Source organism: Strix aluco, chromosome 2 (assembly GCF_031877795.1).
Source record: "Strix aluco isolate bStrAlu1 chromosome 2, bStrAlu1.hap1, whole genome shotgun sequence".
In the NCBI taxonomy this organism is placed as follows: domain Eukaryota; kingdom Metazoa; phylum Chordata; class Aves; order Strigiformes; family Strigidae; genus Strix; species Strix aluco.
In genome coordinates, this window is record NC_133932.1 from 134,887,664 (window position 1) to 134,906,489 (window position 18,826).

The following is an 18,826-nucleotide window of genomic DNA, read 5'->3' on the forward strand; positions in this document are numbered from 1 at the left end:
GCCCAACTTCTTGCTTTAAAGCAGGGCTATAGTTCAAAATTAGTCCAGATTACTCATTATCCATTACCGTTTTGAACGCTGCCAAGGACGCATACTTTCATTCTGCAACACTTTAGTTTTTACTGCAATTGACTTCTGAAGTAAAACACTGCTGATGTTATGAACAGTTTCCAGAAAAAAAAAAGATCCCGTATCTTAGCTGTTTGTGAAAGCCTTGGTTTGAATAATCAAAGTTCAGCAGGTTTCTTTGTAAGCTGAATTTGTCGTGGACTGAACTCCTTTTCAGAAGGTTTTAGCAGTTCAGGTGATCAACATGTATTCAGCATTCTGAATTAACAGCTCCTAAATTTTGATAAGTTTGTTGAATCTTCAGAACTTTTTAAAATTTTCTTAAAATGGCAGTATAGACCAACAGTTACAGAATTATATAGAAAAGGCGACTGAAAGGGACATAAGTACACATTTCACTGGGAGACATTTGCTTTTATTTGATGCAGTGATACACCTTATGGTGACTCCTGACCAAAGGCTGGTGTTATTTATGCTGTATTATTTATTCTCCTCTACCACACAGAGCTGCATCCGTATCATGGCTTGAAGCCATGGCAGTGTCCCCATCAGGACTGCATGTTTGATATACGTCCCAATGCACGTATATAAAAGCACAAAATTTATGTTGGTCACACGACAGCTTTCAGTCATGCAGTGGAGAGATGCTTCAATACACTCAGGAAAGAGGGTGGCAGAGCATGGGCTGCCAAAAAAAAAACCCAAACCACCACACCACAACAAAACCTACCTCTGGCAGACTCGCTAAGAAGAGGGAACAGGCTGCAGGCCACAAGCATTGTAATAGCAAGTCAGAGCCCAGCAAGAAACAATTATCCCCACTTTTCACATAGGAAATGGAGGCATATAGTAAACAGCTCATAAAAGATAAATAAAGCCATAAGGGAAGTGAACAATGACACTCACTGCTAACAGGTTGGGTGAAAACCTGTGCTAAAAGGAGACACAGGGAGTTATATGAAACTAGCCAGCATTCTTGGGAGACAGTCTGTATCTTCTGCGACACCAATACACACCTTGGGAGCTCTGGGAGGACTCTGTAGAAGAAGAGCTGCTATCGGTGTACGTTTGTGGTTCTTCTTTCACTTCTGGGAGAGATGAGTTTCCTGTCTCTGCTACCCTTGATGCCTGCTGTAACGTCTCAGTCACCAACTGCCTAGTTTGTTCACTCACAACTGTTGCCTGAAACGTCACTGGCTTTGGTTTTATGAGAACCTAATTAGAAAGACAAATTTTGTGTATATTAAGAGCACTCAAGCAAACAGATCTGAGCAATCAGTACAGGGTGCCACTAAGATAGATAAACGTCTAAGATCTATATAATATTAATAATTTACTGAAAAAGTCTACCTGTAAATTCAGCAGCTCTGATTATTAAACCATAAAGCCCAAGTAAATAGCAATGCACAAGAATGTACTTCTCAGTAATTTGGAGTACTTAACACAATAAACCACTAAACAGTAATTTTTCAGGGCTGGATACAACTATTATGTGACAAGAGAAAGCTACACAAGTGAGCTGGAACATGCACGGCACTGATAAGGACAAGCACCTCTCTTCCGCAGCCCACAACAAATACAGTCTTGAACAATCAAGACAGGCAAAATATTACATCTGATAAAAGTTTAGTTATTTTAAATACTAAGTGCAACCAGAGAAAAAGCTGAAACTGAAAGCATCCAGAAATAAGCCAGATTCTCTGTATGCAGCCCCACCAACTAACAGAAGGTTGCAGGAACAACTGGAACATACATTAACTGGAAAATAACTTCAGTAAAAAAACTTCAGATTTGATGGATGACCTATGTCCAGACTCTGCGTCTTTATTTCTCATGATCTAGCCATTAGCTGTAGGTCTTAAACAGGCATCTAGAGCCATGACCAGACAATTTCAGCTATGTAAAAGGCTTAGTAAATCCCTTTAGCTTGCTCTAGGCCTCCAGAAACAGCTAACAAATGCTCAAGAAATCAGAATCAAGGCCACCTCATTACACCTCTAAGTCTCATTCCCCATAGACATATATTAATCCTAGAACAAATGCGGCAACACAGTGAAAAATTATTTACTTCCCATTAAAATTTAGGGGTACATTTCAAGACAGAAATGGGTCCTCACTGTACCTGCGTTTTCCCTTGCTGACCATAAACAATTTTAGTTGGGATGATTTTGGTGGCTGGCTGGACCGTGGACCCTATTCCTTTTGGCTGTGTAACAATCATTTTTGTGATGGGTCTTGTGGCAGTGATGATAGCAGGTTTTGCTCCTGCTGGCACTGCCTGAATAGTTTTCTCCCCCTGTAGAGAATTCAAAGTTTACAGGTTAACTTAGTGAAATTCTTCAGAGAGACCCACTTCTCTAAAAAAAATACAGTTATAGGTGAGCGTGTGTACCATGACAACAACCTGCTCCTGCTGCTGCAACTAGACTTATTTGATACAAAAATCATTCAAAGACCAAGAACGAAAAACCTTACAGCTTTGAATGGAAAAGCTACCAAAATCCCCTTGTCCATTACTTTACCTTTTGAGCAGCTCTGAAGGGGTGAACAAAAAGGAGTAACTAAAAGACACTGACAGGTTTTTTGAAGTTGCTTCAGAGAATTCGCTTAAGTTGGAACTTTCCTCAAATCCTTTGCAAATGTTTTTAATACTCCTTACTTCTATTAACAGTAACTTTGGCAAGACACCTACAAAACTTGAATTGAGATTCTAAAAAGAAATTATGATCTTTATTATCCTCATGACCAAGACATTAATTACGTATAGACTTTTTTTAAAACTAAAAGTTCACCTAATAAAAAAAAAAATGCAGATTCACAGCTGTTTCACAGGAAACATTTGACTGTGGAATACTGCTGACACATGACTAGACTCCTGACAGCTTAAGACCAGCAAAGATATTGAGCATGCTTTTTTGTCGCTCTGCACAGTAACAAACCAGATGAGGAACAACATTAGTTGCGAATTCTCCCAGTATTCCTACCAATTCTCACCAAGTAGCTGAAAACCCCAAGAACCTTACTTGTTTCAGAAATATCACCACATTCCTGTGGTTCCTACTGTTAACATCACAAGATTTCCACTTGTGTAAAAATACAGCTTTAAGTTTTGTAAACTAGGAAAGTTCAGAATCTTAAAAAAAAAATGCTAAAAGATTTAAAAATAACCTCCCTACTCAACTCTGCTACTCAAGTAGACTTTTAAAGATTACGTGATTAATGCATTAAATCTCACAGTTCTATCTAGGAACATAAAGCACGTTCATCATTCATATTTACTAGCACTTATAGGTAAACCCAGTTGAAGCTGAAAACTTGATTTTGTTCTTGGGATGCAACAGGTTATCCAAAAAATAATTCAACACTATACAATACTCAGGAACAGGATGTTACAGTGTTACACACCACATAAATTGAAAGGTGGTACCCTTACTGTGAAGGGACAGTTTGGTTTTGCCCTTTACATCCAAAAGATAAATGGTTGGAGATGCAAGTTTATAACACAAGAGCCGTGGTTCTCACTAGAGCACAAACAGACTAAGATTCTAGTAATTTTCTTCTACTTAATCCCTTCAGGATTACAAAATCATTAATCATGGAACAAAGGCAAGCTCAAAAGTTTCTATTTTCCTTTAACTTTGAAAACATTCCCAGCTTGTTTAAGCATCTTTCATACCCTGAAAAACATACTTGCTTTTCAAACATCCCTGACATTAAGGCATGCTGTAGCTGTTAAGGAGCTCATGCACAGTTTGCTTTTAATAGGGACTTTAGCAGAATGAACGCAGCAGCCACCACACAGCCTGTCACTTGGCTATCGATTTGAGACCTTGAACTCTTACTTACCCCAGCGTTCAACAGCGTTGTGACAACATTTTTGCCTGGAAGCCCTTGAATTGTAGTTCCTTTTCCAGTAGTCTTTTGCACAACAATCACATTGGGTTTGGATGTCATTGGAATTGTAGTGATTTTGGTTGTAGTTCCTAAATTATTGCGGGAAAAGAAATAATGTGCAATTTGTCACATGTACATTTCCTTCCACTGTAGAAGTTGGTGAGCTATACAGGAATCACTGTATTTAAATCTGACAGCACATCAGAAAAAAAAAGGGCAGCACCTGGAATGGGAATTTATGTTCCTCAAGTCAACATATAAAGATTAGATGCCCACTCTACACATCTTCCACCTACAGTAAAAACAGGCATGCCCAGGACAGAGTAATTAATTTATTCTGTATCAGGACAGTCAGCCCTTTCTCACAAATTACAGGGGAGACTAATACAGCTTTCTCAGGCTAACATGTCCAACTTTTCAAAGGCTAGAATTAGAGGGGGATAAGGACACCACTAATGCTCAGCTCAAGGTCCTCTTTGCACAAATATTCTTCTACAGGTAACCTCTGCAGAAGAATCTACATATCAAGAATGTATGTCCTGTCAAGAGAAATACCAGCTCTTTCTGGCACTGAGCTGTTGTAATATGAGTGACGATTAGTGGATTGAAGGAAGGGAAAAAGAAAAATATGTCATTGTTACAATCAGTTCTTAAAAGTTGAGCTTAGAAGTGTGTGTGTGTGTGTGTGTAGGAGTGGGTTCTTTTTTGAAGAGCTGTGTTGGCTATTTCTGTTCCTCTCCCAGTATTTAATTAGTTCCATTCCCTGTATCAGGTTTTTGTTTACCTGCAGCGACAGGTAATTCTGCTCAGCCCTCCAAAGTCTATGTGACTACATACACCAGTAAGTCATGAGTTACCACACTGACATTTCAGTATCTACTCAGACCACTTTTTATCAAAACCTTCCACTTTCTCCTTGAAAAAAGTACCACTCAGTCACAGCAGAGCTGTAAACCCAAGGATTTCCCTCACGACCTTCTACCTATTAATCATGCCTGTAGATACTTCACTACATATTTCAGATTAATAATTCTAATAATTCTGGGAAAGGGAAGACATGCCGAGACAACATCATGATTTACTTAATTCTAGTGACTTCAGAGGCATCTAAAGACTGTTCCCTTAGTAAAAATAAAAAGCAAACAAAACCATCAAAAAACCCAACCCAAAAAACCCCACCATGAAACAGCAACAAAAAGAGCAGGCATCCTTTCCAAACTTTTGTTGTTTCAGGACAATCATTATCCTTATCAGGACCAGCCAAGTGTTTCCCCACATTAGCTGGTGCTCAGGAGAATAACACTTGCATTTGTGTATAAACTCACTAGTAGATCTAGACATCTTCTTCACAACTCATCATATGCACAACAGGCTAAAAAACTTACTTGTTCCCAAAGAAGCTACTGTATCAGCCCTAAATATCGTTTTGTAGAAATCAGGATCTGAAAAACTGAGGTACCTCTACCAGACTACACCCCAGGGTGGGTTTACTGGATTGCTTGTGCAGCACCTGCCAGTGACAGGAGCTGGCTGGTACCATGTCAGGTCTTTGCTGAGCATCAACAGCAGGACCTCTGAGTAATTTAAAGATATTACTAGACTAGGATAAACAGACCCAGCAGATCTTGCTGTACACGTGCACCTACCTAGGAAATGAGCAGACCTTCCCTGCATTAGCACTGTTAAAGTCCAGAAAAGATACTAAGAAACTGTGACTGGTGTGAGCATGCTTGGTTCTGATCCTAAAGAGACCAGGCTATACTGGCATCAAGGCTGGTCAACAGACTAACAAAGATAAGCAGCAGGGTTTGCATGATGTTGGGAGTTAAAACTTAGGTTAGAACACAGCGTAAGGGAAAGACAGGCTGACACTGACAAAAGAAGATAATGTGGAGACTTCACAGCTGAATTTAACATACGCAGTTCACTTTATTCTGGTTCTCTGGGCGTGTGATGGAATATAAAAGGGCAGCATCCAGATTATAAAATGCTTTCAACTGGGGCTAATACAGTTTTCTGATCTTTCTGCCCTCTAACAGAGGACGATATAGTAGTTCTCCTTCCCCACATTTCTCTTTTCCTCCCAGGCTTCCCTCACATTAGATATTTCCTTCTTAAACACAAGAACTACTGCAATCCTTAAGAACACTTTACCTCTGTAAACTTCTACCCATTATTTACTTCTTCACCCTCAGCCATTTTTCTTATGAATTAACTTCTTCTTCAATAAAGGTCCTAATAATCGTTTGAGCATATAACCCACAGAAAAGCCCTGAACAATTAGAGCAAGTCTAAAGTTACTTTTGAAATAAGTCTCGATATTAAAGTACTCATATGCCTACCAGAAACAATATTACTGCTGATAATCTTCCCTCCCAGCGTAGCCAGTGATTTTGGTACTACAGTAATGATGCTACCACTTGTAGTTTTCACATAAGTAGCAGCCCCTGGAGTTCCAGCCATCCGAGCCCCTATAGAGGGGCTAACCGTTGGCCGCGTATACGTTGCTTGAGTTCCTGTTTTGAAGAGAGAACAAGAAAAGCTCACTGTTAGAACACGATCCTCTACTAGTATTTGTGGAAAAATAAGTTAGTTTAGAAAAAAAGCATTGGATTTTATTCAAAGAGACCTCACAGTGCAATTTATTACCACCCTTAACTATTCTCCTAGTACTTTTTAAACCCACAGAGGAATACTCAAGTATATACCAACATTAAATTACCATAAGGTTCTTCTGAAGTATTTTACGAAATGATCCATGACTGCTATATTTTAATTCACGTCCTTGTACCTAAGATTTTAATTTTCAGTAGTGTTTAGATTTTGCCTGTATGTTTGCCGCTCGGTCCCTTAGATGCCCAAGAGTTTAGGCATCTGGTGACACTAGCAGAACTAATCTCATCCTTTTCTGAAGACACCTATACCCTCCCTTCTCCTGTACGATAAACTGTTTATAAAGAACACCACCAATGACCGGTCTAAATATCACTCTAAGAGAAAAATGTAATTTACAATGATGATGCAATTTTATGGATTTAGCATTTAGCAGTACAAAAGAAACCTCCCGACGTGGTATAAATGCTGCTGATTTTTCAGACCAGCTCCTCAGAATGGAAACAGAACTGAGTCCACAAAAGAAACTTGCTCAAAATAATAATACAAGTCAACAGCTACATGAACATTGTAATTCCACTATGCTTGTACTGCTGCAGATAGTGCACTACAGCCCTTAATCGCCAAAGATCAGAGCAAAACAGTTTGTTATAACAAGAATGCCATGTGTTCAAATCCAGGAGAGCACAATATAGGTTTTACCAATTAAATGAACTGCAAAACTGCTAGATTTTTTTAATGTACGTAACAAAAACATTAAGTACTTCAAAAGTTAAAAAAATATTATTAACTAATGGTTAATGCTACAATTCCCAACCCATGCTAAAAATTCAGGAAGCAAGTTAAGAGCTTTCTGAAAACTAGGATAAATCTGCCTTTCAAGTTTTCCTCATACAAGTTTACAATCTGAACAGCCTGCATTATTTCTGATCTTTAATCAATAAGAAAACACAAATACAATTAGATCCCCAGAAAAACACTGGGAGTTTAGAATTCAATTTACTGGCCTTTTTATAAATTCATTCCAGGACTATGAGCAAGTCACCTGTCCTTTAAAGTCCATATATGTAAAACAGGAATGATGCTGACATATCTGCTTGAGGTACCTAAAAAGTTAAATTAATGTAAACTGTCTAATACAAGGTGCTACAGAAGTGCAAAGTATCTGTATAGGTTACAAGAAAACTTCCTTTAGAATAAACCCAGTGGGGAAGGAACGATCATATTTTTGTGTACCAATGCAAAGAGATTGTAAGAGGAATAAAAGAGCACTCAATGCAAAAATCCTAATCTAAAATAATTATCAACAGGATTGTGAATGTGCTGTTGTGCTCACTGTTCACAAGAGAGAAGTGCTTTTTTTTTTTTTTTTACCCTAATAAACCATGTTTGATCACCTGTAAGTCTGGGTTTACCCTCCCTTCCCTTCTCAGAGCCATAACTTACCAGTGGGAGTAGTGACCAGTTTAGTTGTCATGATAGTCCCATTACTGCTAACCACCATAATAGGTGAATTGCTACTGCTGGGCAAGGTCGCTGTAACTGGTTTGGGAAGGATTTTACTGGGCTGCACCTGTTGAGTGATTATTTTAACACCTAGGAAAGGAGAAAGGTCACTGTTAAAATACAGGCACGAAAAGTTACTTTCTGAAATGCTTTCTCAGACCAAGCCCTAGTGGGCAAGTAGCCTCACAAGGCTTCTATTCTGAGCCCATATATTCTTGATCCTGAAAAGAATTTTTTGTTTGTTTAGGTTGGTTTTTTTGCTTGGTTTTTTTTGTTTGGTTTGTTTTGCAAATAACAAGACAGTCATCATCTTTGCCTTTCATGTGCCTGTTTCAATTCCTAGACACTCCCACTGAGGCATGGGATTGCATTCCATCACTAATTTGTTGTAGTGATTTTTAACCTTTTCTGGTCCATGATTCAAAAAATAGAACATTTCCCAGGAGCCAACAGGTTACAACCAATACTGAATTGGCTCATATACAATGAACCATCTAAAAGTGAAGTAGTTCTTCATCAATTTAGTCTGTAGATTCTAATGTGTCTTAATTAGCCTAGTTGAATTTCATCCCTCTGAATAAATTAAAAAAAGCTGTCTCCACAAATTATTAGTGAGTGTAAGGAAACAACTGTGACACTGACTAGGGAAGGCTGCTTTAAGTAAACTGCCCTCTCTCCTCTTGATTTATTGGTTATCTTGAAGTCACAAAGGAATTGGGCTGAAACAAGTTCTGAGCAGAACCAGCAAGAACAAAGGATGAGGACACCTTAGTACAGCAAGGACTCTGCTCCCTCTCTCTTGATTTGTGTAGGGGAATGGGACCTCTGCAAGATTCACTCCTCACCTGCAAACCAGGAGATTCATCTGTTCAAAAGTATATCCAGGACACCTGCATCTTATGGTTTGTTCCATGGAGAGGTAAATGAATTGCATTGTCTTGGTCAAATGCCATGAAACACCCAGACTGAATTAATCCCATCTAAACATAAGCATTTATATATTTGTACACAAATTATTTTTAGGTGAACAATTTGGTCCATTTGGGATGTGAAACATCCTCCAGAGATGTTTTCTTCTTTCTACATTCACTGCAAAAGCAGTATGGAGCAAGTAAGCTCCGTACTTAAATAATGAAGTTAGGAAAGAAAAACTGAAGCCTTTGTATCATCCAGACACAAAACTGAATAAAAAGCAAAGCCTCTGTGAAAACTGATTCACATCTTCCAGAAAGATTAGGTATCAGACAGTATTTCCAAAGACACTTTAACTAAAAAGAACATTGAGCCTAAACCCATGGTAGAAGGCAAGGAGTGAAGCTCTTATTGGTCAAATATTGTTCAGTGACTGGAGGATGGAGGCCTCTTATCTGTCTTCATTAGTGATAGTTTTTCAAGGACAATGGTCCTATAATCCAAAAGGAAGTTTATCAAAGGACAGGAGTAGGGCTGTTTACTTTTTCATTCTATGGTCTATTTTACTTTGATCTAAATAGTATAAATATAAAATAATATTTTTACTGACATGATTAATATAAAATATGGACATAAAAATACTTTGCACTTTCATAGCACTTTCTCCTTCGTAATTAGATAACTTTGCAAGCATTACTTCTTACTACATCTTATGGAGATAGGAACTATTCTACAGCCAACATAGAAAGATTACACGACTTGCCCAAAGTCAACTGAATGAATCAATGTTACAAAAAGAATCCAGTCCAACTTCCAGTCTCAGATCTAATTGTATTTGTTTTGACAAGTACCTCAAAAGTAGGTTTTGATTTCTGGACCCAAGAAAAGAATTAAAACATGGATTAACTTCTTTTTCCAGTTGATACAGTTGAACAGCTCTTGGATCTTCAGAAAACTGGTGTCTTCCAGGTTGCCAATCACTTTTGAAGATATTTACATACCTTTCAATCTCTAAAGATAAAACATTTATTCCTAAAGCATGGTCTGTATACCTGAACCAAACAAGAAGAGTGACAGAACCAAATTCTTCAATTATTGTTAGCTGAAAACATTAAGACATCCTTCACCATCTACTTATATCCAGGCTTAATGCCAAATCCTGTACTCAAGTAATCATGCCTTAATTATATCTCCCCATGCACAGTTTGGGACAGAATTCTGCCCTACCTTTCTTCAGTTGTGGTTAGACCTCACCAATATGACCCAAGATTAACTCCCAACTACCTGATTCCTGTTTGATCTGAATGGTGGGCTTGATGCCAGGTGGCAACTGAGATTGCTGTGGCTGCTGTTGAGCTACAGAAGACTGCACCAGCTGCTGTTGCTGCTGCTGCTGCTGTTGTTGTTGCTGTTGTTGCTGCTGCTGCTGCTGCTGTTGTTGTTGCTGTTGTTGTTGGGCCTGTTGTATTTGGTGCAGCTGCTGTTTGGGTGACTGCTGATGCTGTTTGGGAAACTGTGCTAAGATCTGAGTTGGATTCCCAACCAAACCTTTTGGGGAAGGTAGTCTGGTAGAGGCAACTTTAATTGCCGATGTAGACACACCTGTGAAAGAGTAAATGGTTTAAGATTGAACAGTGCAACACGAAAGAAAAATAATACAGTTTCTTAAATACTTTTGCATTTAAACTGCCTTTACTACTGAAAAATGCATAGATATACATGAATAAACAAAGCTCTCACATAGCAGAAGTGCTCTATTCAGAAGCAAGGGAGCTTTATATAGACTTTCAATGTGGCAGCAGAACAGCAGCTAATGGAAAGACCACAATCCCAGTCTACTTCCTGCACCTTTTGTGGTACAAGTAATTCACAAATATTTTCAAAGCCTTATCTTTAAGCTTCAAGCAAGCAAAATATTTATGGTGAAAATCATTACTACAAAAAGTTAGGGATACGAGGATGACAAATATCAAACTCATCAACATTAGAAGGGAGTATCTGTTAGTGAGCACAATGTTATTTTAAAAGCATGAATGCAGTAACAGTATGTAATCTAGAAAAGTGTAGAACGCACACTTTTTGTGCTGATAGGTGATCTTACAAGTAATAAAGTGATTAAAACAAGTTTGCAGTAAGATGGAAAGGCAAAGTTGCCAGATAAATCTTAATACTTATTTCTGTCATTCCCTTACATAGCTGTCACAACATTCTAAGCAAAATTTGGCTTCATCTAAAATTCTAAATTGCACATCCATAAGCAGCAAAAGAGACAAACATAATGTCCATGTCTTGGGAAGGCACTTTTTAACCAAGTCCCAGTTGTAGCAGAAAACAGAAAGAAAATCTCTTCTCTTACTTCTCTACATTTACAGATGGCAGTGATAATGATAGACACCATAATAAACTACAATTCTAGCAATCTAAGTAAGCAACCCTTTTCTCACTGCATCATCTAAGATTTCTCCCTTTCCTTGGTCAGCTGTTTTCATTCACGCATTTAACTTTCTTTGGAGTGATTATCAGTTACATCACAAAACATTTCACCAGCATCTTCTGCAATGACACCAACAGTCTTGCAAAAAAAAAAAAAAACAAAAAAAAAAAACCATTGTTGGAGAGACATTCCACCTAATATATTTTAGAATTATAGCCTCTTCCATGATCAAACCCAACTAAAAATCCACAGTTCCAACGAAATGAAATTCTGCTATAAGCCCTTGTGCTCTGTAGATTAGTATGTTCAAGACCTGATTAACAGAAGCAATATGGAAGGCAAAATACCTCCTCAGCCTTGATTTGGTTGCCCAACTTTTTGTGGAATGGAACAAATGAAACAAATATGGACCAGGAAAAACTGCCATGTGACACTTGTCATTGTTGGGCACAGTATTTTTCAAGTACTGCTCACTGAAGCCCTTTCATTCATCCACAGCTTCCCTTACAAATGTTAGCTAGTGGCTGTGGAGGTGAAACAGTCAAGCTGGCATACATAGCTGGAATTAGCAATCAGAAACCTAGGAATTTTAATCCAGGCCCACTCAGGTCTTAATTTTTAAGGATCTGAAAAGTGATATGCTGATAAAATACACAGATAAAAAAAGTGTAAACACTTCTCTACCTTTCAGAACTGTCATCAAGTTTAGTTATCACATGAAATGTTCTAAAGACTAGGCATGCCAAGCATAAATTATATTTATTTGATGTCAACTTTGCTGCTCTTAAAGCCTGATTTACAAAACATGCAATCATCTTCAAATATTGGAAACATCAATATTCCATGCACCAGAGTTCCTAAAGCCAGTCATTTTGAGGCTATACTGTTTTAATGCTGCAAGTAAAATCTTTTCAAAATAAAAATCTATGCCACACCATCTCACCACATTCTCTTTGAAAAGAGGATCTGCACATTAACTGTTGAAGCAAAGAGGGAAAGAGTTCAACAAGAACTTTTGTGGAGTCTCTTGCATTTGTTTCATCAGTAGACTTCTTTCACATCTCCTGTGCTTTACTCATCACATGTAAACATAAAGTGCATTTCTCCTATGTTATTCTCAAAAGACAGTTCAATTGATCAGTGAAAGACCTTTTATAAATATAATGTTATTGCCATACCTTGTGCTACTGTTGACATAACCACTGACGGTGTTGATGATACCACAGCAGTCACAGCAATAGTATTTGCAGTACAGGAAGGAGTGGAACAGCTACTGCTGCTGCTGCTACTGACCAAAGAAGACTGAGAAGCAGTTATAACCACCGGTTGCTTTTGAGTAGTTGAGGCAATGACTGATGTTGGGACAAGTTTCGTAACTGCTGCATAGTTGTGGGACTTTGAAAGGATGTTGGGTACAAAAGTTGAGCTTGGAGAGGTGGTTACTATTATCACCTGAAAGAAGAAAAAGAACAACAAGAAATTCATTTGTTCTTTGCATTTATTTAAAAGCATAACATTTCAGTAATATATCTGTCTGTATATTTATAAAGTTTTAGAGATACATGTTTATTAAGACCATTTAAGAGTGTCATAATCGCATTTGCTGGCAACAAAAAAATCTCAATTAGTGTGAAGAAGTGGTGATAAACATTTCCTTAAAATTAAATGGGTTTTTTTGAAGAAAACAACTGCTATCTAATTAAAGTAGAATTATCTCACATCTGAAGGCAAACAGACAGGAATGAACTGCTTGGCTTCATTAAACTGGGCCAGGAAGACTGAAGCCCATTTTAAATGGCACCAAAGGGATTTCCAGCAAGTTTTAAATACCATTCTCCCAAACCTTGCACATACATCAAGAAATGGCCATGAGAGAATAATGATTTTTTTTCTCTTTAACAATTAACAGTTGCCGAGTCAGTAACGGGAAAAATTTTTTGATCCACAATGCTGTAAACAATCAATATTTCATCAGTGAAAAAAATGATTTAGGTTTGAAACAATTTCTGCTTTAATTAGTGCTTTCAATAACAACAAATTCTTTCTTATCTGTCTGAAAACTATTTGTCTAAAGAGAATAAACATTACCCCTAGTGCGAGCTGCAATTACAACACCGTGAATCTGATCTGACATAGAAAAACATAGAATTCATTATAACATTGGAAGAGGCCTGTTCTTATGCAACTGACCTAGAAAACTACGCATTTCTTAAGTACTGAATATGGAGACTGTTTACATAAAGATTCCTTTTATTCTGCTTATATGTACCTCCTTATACTTACAAACACATAGTTAAAATAGAAACACACAGCACAGAAATACATCTTTTCAGATTACCATGCAAGAATATTAAGAAATTGTTTTAATAATGCAATTGTCCCAATAAAAATTTCATTTATTAAAACCTTGAAAATTTAAACTTATTAATGATTTGATGTAACAAAAGCAAATAGAAAAAAAAAGGTACAGAGGAGCAAAGACAACCTGGGTCAGCTCAAACCAGAAGTCTTACACTACCCAAGGACTACTGAAACCTTGTCTTACAGAGAAAAGAAATAATATGATAATGGCGCCAGAAACAGACTTAAGTGACAGATCAAGCAGTAAGAGACTAAGAGTTTATAATTTGTTTAAAAAAAAAAAAAAAAAAAAAAGAGAGAACCACATAGATAGAATAAAAGCATCAGACTTCACCACCATGGCTGCCTCTGCCTTTCCTTTTGCCCCACTGCTTCGTTTTATGGTCCCCACTACTTAGCTAAGCTGTTAATAACCTGATCTGAGGAAAACCAAAACCTTACCACCTCCATGAGCTACAGCAGGCTGACCACAACTGACCAGTGCCTGAAGGACAAGGTTTCCACATCCGCTGTTCTACCACTTCATTGCATTCTCCAGGGAGAACGTTTTCTCTGTGTCACTCTTATTTTTGCCTTCCGTCTAACCTTGATTTAATCAAAATACCCTTCTGAAATTGCTCTTAGGTTACAACCATGCAGACGATCTGAACACAACACAGTGTGATTCTGGTACGAGGCTTGCAGGTGAAAAGATTCTACGATGTGCCTCTGGAGTTTTATCCTGTTTCTTAAATAGTCAGTTAACACTAGAAATACTTCCCAAGGGTTTGAATTTTAGGGCTACCTCCATCCCACCTAGGATAACTAATTTAGGAATACAGTCAAGGGGCAACTTGCAGCTAAAAAAGGCAGATTATTCACATTAAACTTCCTATATAATCTGTAGTGCAACGGGCCAAGTTCAGCGACTCAACATACAGATATGTAGGATGAATCTGGGCATAATCACAACTTCTGAAGACCATTGTTCTTAATTCAAAGACAGGGATAAAACCATCAGTTCAAGATTATCACTTAATAACACTTTATTTAATCACACAAGGAAAAAAAAGCTTGTAAAGCATTATAGTTCAACAATGATTGCTGTCCTGTGACTAAGCAGGTTTGGGTGTCTATTCTATTTCACATGGAAGAACAAAGTTTAGTGATCTTCATGTACAAAGCATATCCAGAAAACAGATTTTTTTTGTGTAAAATTTAGAAGTATTAAAGCTCAAATCACGACAATTATATTTTTGAGATACTATTTTCTCACGTATGCAGAAATGATCAAAGTAACCTCATCAATGGGTACCAAAACTGTATCGCATCTTTTACAGCAGAAAGACTGACTGATTTGAAGTTGCTTTTTTGTTGTTGCTGATTTTAATTGTTACAGTAAAAACTAATTCCTAACATACACTGAAATTAGTCCTGTCAGTTCTATTTTGAAAGACATCAAAACCTAGCCCCTGAAGAAATAAAGGCATTAACTGCCAGAAGCTTCACTAGCTAGACTCCTTCTGTGTCCTAGTCAGAGGACTTTATTGAAAGAGAATCCAGAAATGGGAGCTGTGACATTATTAGTTGTTACGACAAATCTTCCTCCAACCTACTAAAATGTCAAAACAATTCAGAAAGCTGGCATGCAGAAACGAAGAATTTCATTCATATCCAACAGCTTCACTCATATCCAACAGCACTTGTTTAAAATAGTACATTTCCAATTTGAGTCTAACAAGTCTGACATTTAATTTAAAACTACTAAAAGGGATTTCTCCCACCAAAATGATCCAGTTATGTATTTTGGCATATCTAAATCCAGCAAAAGAGGGCAGTGTGACAAGTTCAGATGCAAACACTACTATGGCTCCCTAATGAAACAAGTGATGATTTTCCTATCGTTGTAAGAGTTGTAAGAGAGTCAAATAATACTATGCAAAGCACACCCCAAAATTGCCATGTCAGAACAAGCACAGGCACAACTGCAGAAAAGACCCTATCCATAGTCCACTCTCGTCTTTTTGGAGATTTAATACACTTCATCTTTAACTACCACGATATATAACACTCATACTTAATACAGCACTATAGACATTTACAGCAAAAAAATTCTTCCTGCACAGAAGATGAGCCCTAACAAGAACAACAGGATCGGTAGGTTAAGCTCTATCCTAGCTGTGGATTCACTGCATTGAATGCAGGACATTTTAGCTGATGGTTTATGCTCACTCACGGATTTCTATACATGTATTCAGAGATGAAACTTGATTAAAGACACTGTTAAAGAACAGTGAATCAAATGAAAGCATCAAAGAGCTCTGAAGTGGGAAAAGGCCAGAAAGCAAGTTCTTCATTGCACATTACTTCAGTTAATCTTCCTTGGTTTTAAAGTTTCCAAAAATCAGGACATGGGAACTCTGCTAATCCAAATAAGAGTCATAAAACAATTAAGAAGACTAATAGAACAAATACCGTGTGAAGGTTTGAGCTCAATAGTCACTCTCACAGTTGGAAAAAAATGCTTGTTAAGTGGCCAGCCTACCATCAGTCTGTCGGTATCAAGGCCAAATTAATTCCACAGACCACCACCACCCCCCAAGTCTGCCTTAATTAATAACCGTACGAAGAATGGACTTGGTCTGAGCCATTAATCTTTTTTTACATCTTAAGAACAAAAAAGTAGACACATCTGAAATGCTTCCTAAAGCATGGGAAAGTAGTCACACCATAGATCAGGCACGTAAAAATCTGAGTCCAGTACAAAACTTCAACACGGAAAACCTTTTCCACACACTGCATTCTGGTGAAAGCTGGGCACACTCAGCTGAAATAATGCAACTGATTTTGACCACTGCAACACTGTTAACGTAGAATGAGAAATGGCACACTGGTACTGAATGGAAAATAAAGCCCCCCAGCCTTTGATCAGCTCCAAGAATAAGCTTTATAGATCCCAAAAAACTAGTCTCTAGACAAAAGGCTTGGCAAAGGAAAGCCCACGCCACCTCTCCTGGAATTCTACTACTGCAAAGAATAATTATAAATAAGGAAAATAGAAATAAGAAAGATTACCTTTGACCAATAGTTGTTACCATCTGAAGGCTGTTCAGTGGCCTATGTGATCCAGTTCTCAGTGGACTAGTGTCCATATCACAAAACCCAACACCACAAATGGTACTAACTGGCAACCTTGTTGGCAGTCTCACCAGAGAGGCCAAGAATTGAATGAGCATGGAGACTGAATCCCCTCTCATCCCTAGAAGTGGTCCCTTCAGGTCAGGGTTGAGGCACATTGGTGGGGCAGTCTGGGGGAAGCTTGCACTCCCGCTGCCTGTGCTGTACCTGTTCTGTGGATAAAAAGAGGGCTTCAGTCTCCACGGCTGTCAATCCAGGTCCTTTCACACACAGGTGAACTAAATTCATACAAGAGTTTGGTTTTCTCTTTGTTCGCTTTAAAGAGGGATTACCTTATCCCCAGTGCAATCCTTAAAAAACAGCTAGACAGTTCATAGAAAGGAAGAGTCAAACATCACATCTTATTCATTGATAAAACCAGAATAAAGTAACATTTGGCAGCTTCCCCCACATACCTTCTGTGTTGTCGTGTTTGTTGTCTGTGTTGAGGGCTTAGTGAAGGTTATTTTCACAGGCGACATGTGTGGTGGTAAGGAGTTGGCAATGCTCTGCATTATATTACTCATCTTGGGGCTGCCACTTACAGGCACTGTGATAGTTTTAGTGACAGGAGTCACTGCCTTCGGGACTTCTTTCAGGAGAACAGGGGAAGAACTAGAAGAATTCGTTCGCCGTCTTTTGCGGGGCTTTTCATCATCATCTGAGCAGCTGACACCTGGAAAAAAAGTACTTTTTCTAAATTATACTTTTCCCATCTGTGGCTCTCAGTGCTTTCTAAAACACTACAAACTTGATGAGTCTTACACCCACTTTCGAGTAAGATAGAAACAAACAGAGGATAAGTTACATTTTATGGTCACAACTAACCTGGATCACACCACAGATGGTCTTAGTCCTTGATATAGACCACACTTACAGTGCCATAAAGAAACAAAACACCAAAAAACCCAAGCTACTCAGTTGCTGGGTTATTTCATTCAGTTTAAGAGATTAAAAGAACATAAGAGGCAGTACAGGGATTTCATTCTGCCTCCAGAAGTTTGACTAATGAGACTATACACACAAGGGGGTTGGGATAACGTTATGCATAGTTCAGTTTAAAACTTTACACTGCTGTTGTTGCTGCTGGTTTTGTTTACAGCAACTAGACTACCGAAGTTTATCCTCCCGCAGTCTTCTCTGATTTCAACCTTTGTACCTACTTTCATGCCACGCTTATCATTACAGTACCCTTCTCCCTTTCACCTCAACACAGCAGCTTGAAATCCATTTTTTTTATGACAGACTTTAACTATGGAGGTCAAACCTCACTTTATCAGCTTCTGTCTTGTTTGGTGTGTTTTGTGCAACAGATACAAACCACACAATCATAAAAAAAAAAAAAAAAAAGTCGTCCGGCCTCAGAGGAGTTCATTCTTCCTCACAATCATTTACTGCACACATATAAAAAAAAATCTGCTGCAATATTCAGCTGAGCAAAGGATAACAGCAAGATCAATGGATCTTAAATCCATATGAAACTTTCCAAAGTGGGCAATAGGTTCATAAATTGGTGTACATTACAGAAAAACAGTTTAATAACCTTGAAAATCTCTTACAGCTATTGAGTCACATTTATGTTTACCAAATTAGCCAGCATTAAGCAATTAAAAAAAAAAAAAATATAAGCTGAAAAGACGCAATGCCCCTATGCAGAAAAAGACTGAAGATCTTGTTCTGTACGCCTGGGGCTTAAAGACAAAAAACACTGTCACGACAAAAAGCAGTCTTGCTGGTGACCCAAGCAAACTTTGTTGGCAGTCAATCCCTAATTAGGGTCAAGATCTAATTACGGTCAATCTCCAGTTAAAATAACTAAATATTCTGGCATTCAGAAAGTGAAGACGCAGGAATTAACATGGACAAGAAAGTGCCCAGCAG

General features: G+C 38.0%; 1 protein-coding gene across 18 annotated transcripts in view; it reads right to left on the reverse strand.

Annotated features, from left to right (window-relative positions):
• EMSY (EMSY transcriptional repressor, BRCA2 interacting) overlaps window positions 1–18,826 on the reverse strand; it is a 52,688-nt gene that overhangs the window by 22,223 nt on the left and 11,639 nt on the right. For 16 of the 18 annotated variants that reach the window (XM_074816472.1, XM_074816470.1, XM_074816464.1 and 13 more), the window contains 8 exons: window positions 17,362–17,621; window positions 12,607–12,880; window positions 10,279–10,596; window positions 8,023–8,172; window positions 6,306–6,479; window positions 3,916–4,052; window positions 2,192–2,365; window positions 1,086–1,284 (listed from right to left, as the gene is read on the reverse strand). In XM_074816472.1, the coding sequence (XP_074672573.1) occupies window positions 1,086–1,284; window positions 2,192–2,365; window positions 3,916–4,052; window positions 6,306–6,479; window positions 8,023–8,172; window positions 10,279–10,596; window positions 12,607–12,880; window positions 17,362–17,621 (1,686 nt within the window). The remainder of the gene's footprint in view (window positions 1–1,085; window positions 1,285–2,191; window positions 2,366–3,915; window positions 4,053–6,305; window positions 6,480–8,022; window positions 8,173–10,278; window positions 10,597–12,606; window positions 12,881–17,361; window positions 17,622–18,826) is intronic. The other 2 variants (XM_074816463.1, XM_074816465.1) reach the window with 2 other exon arrangements.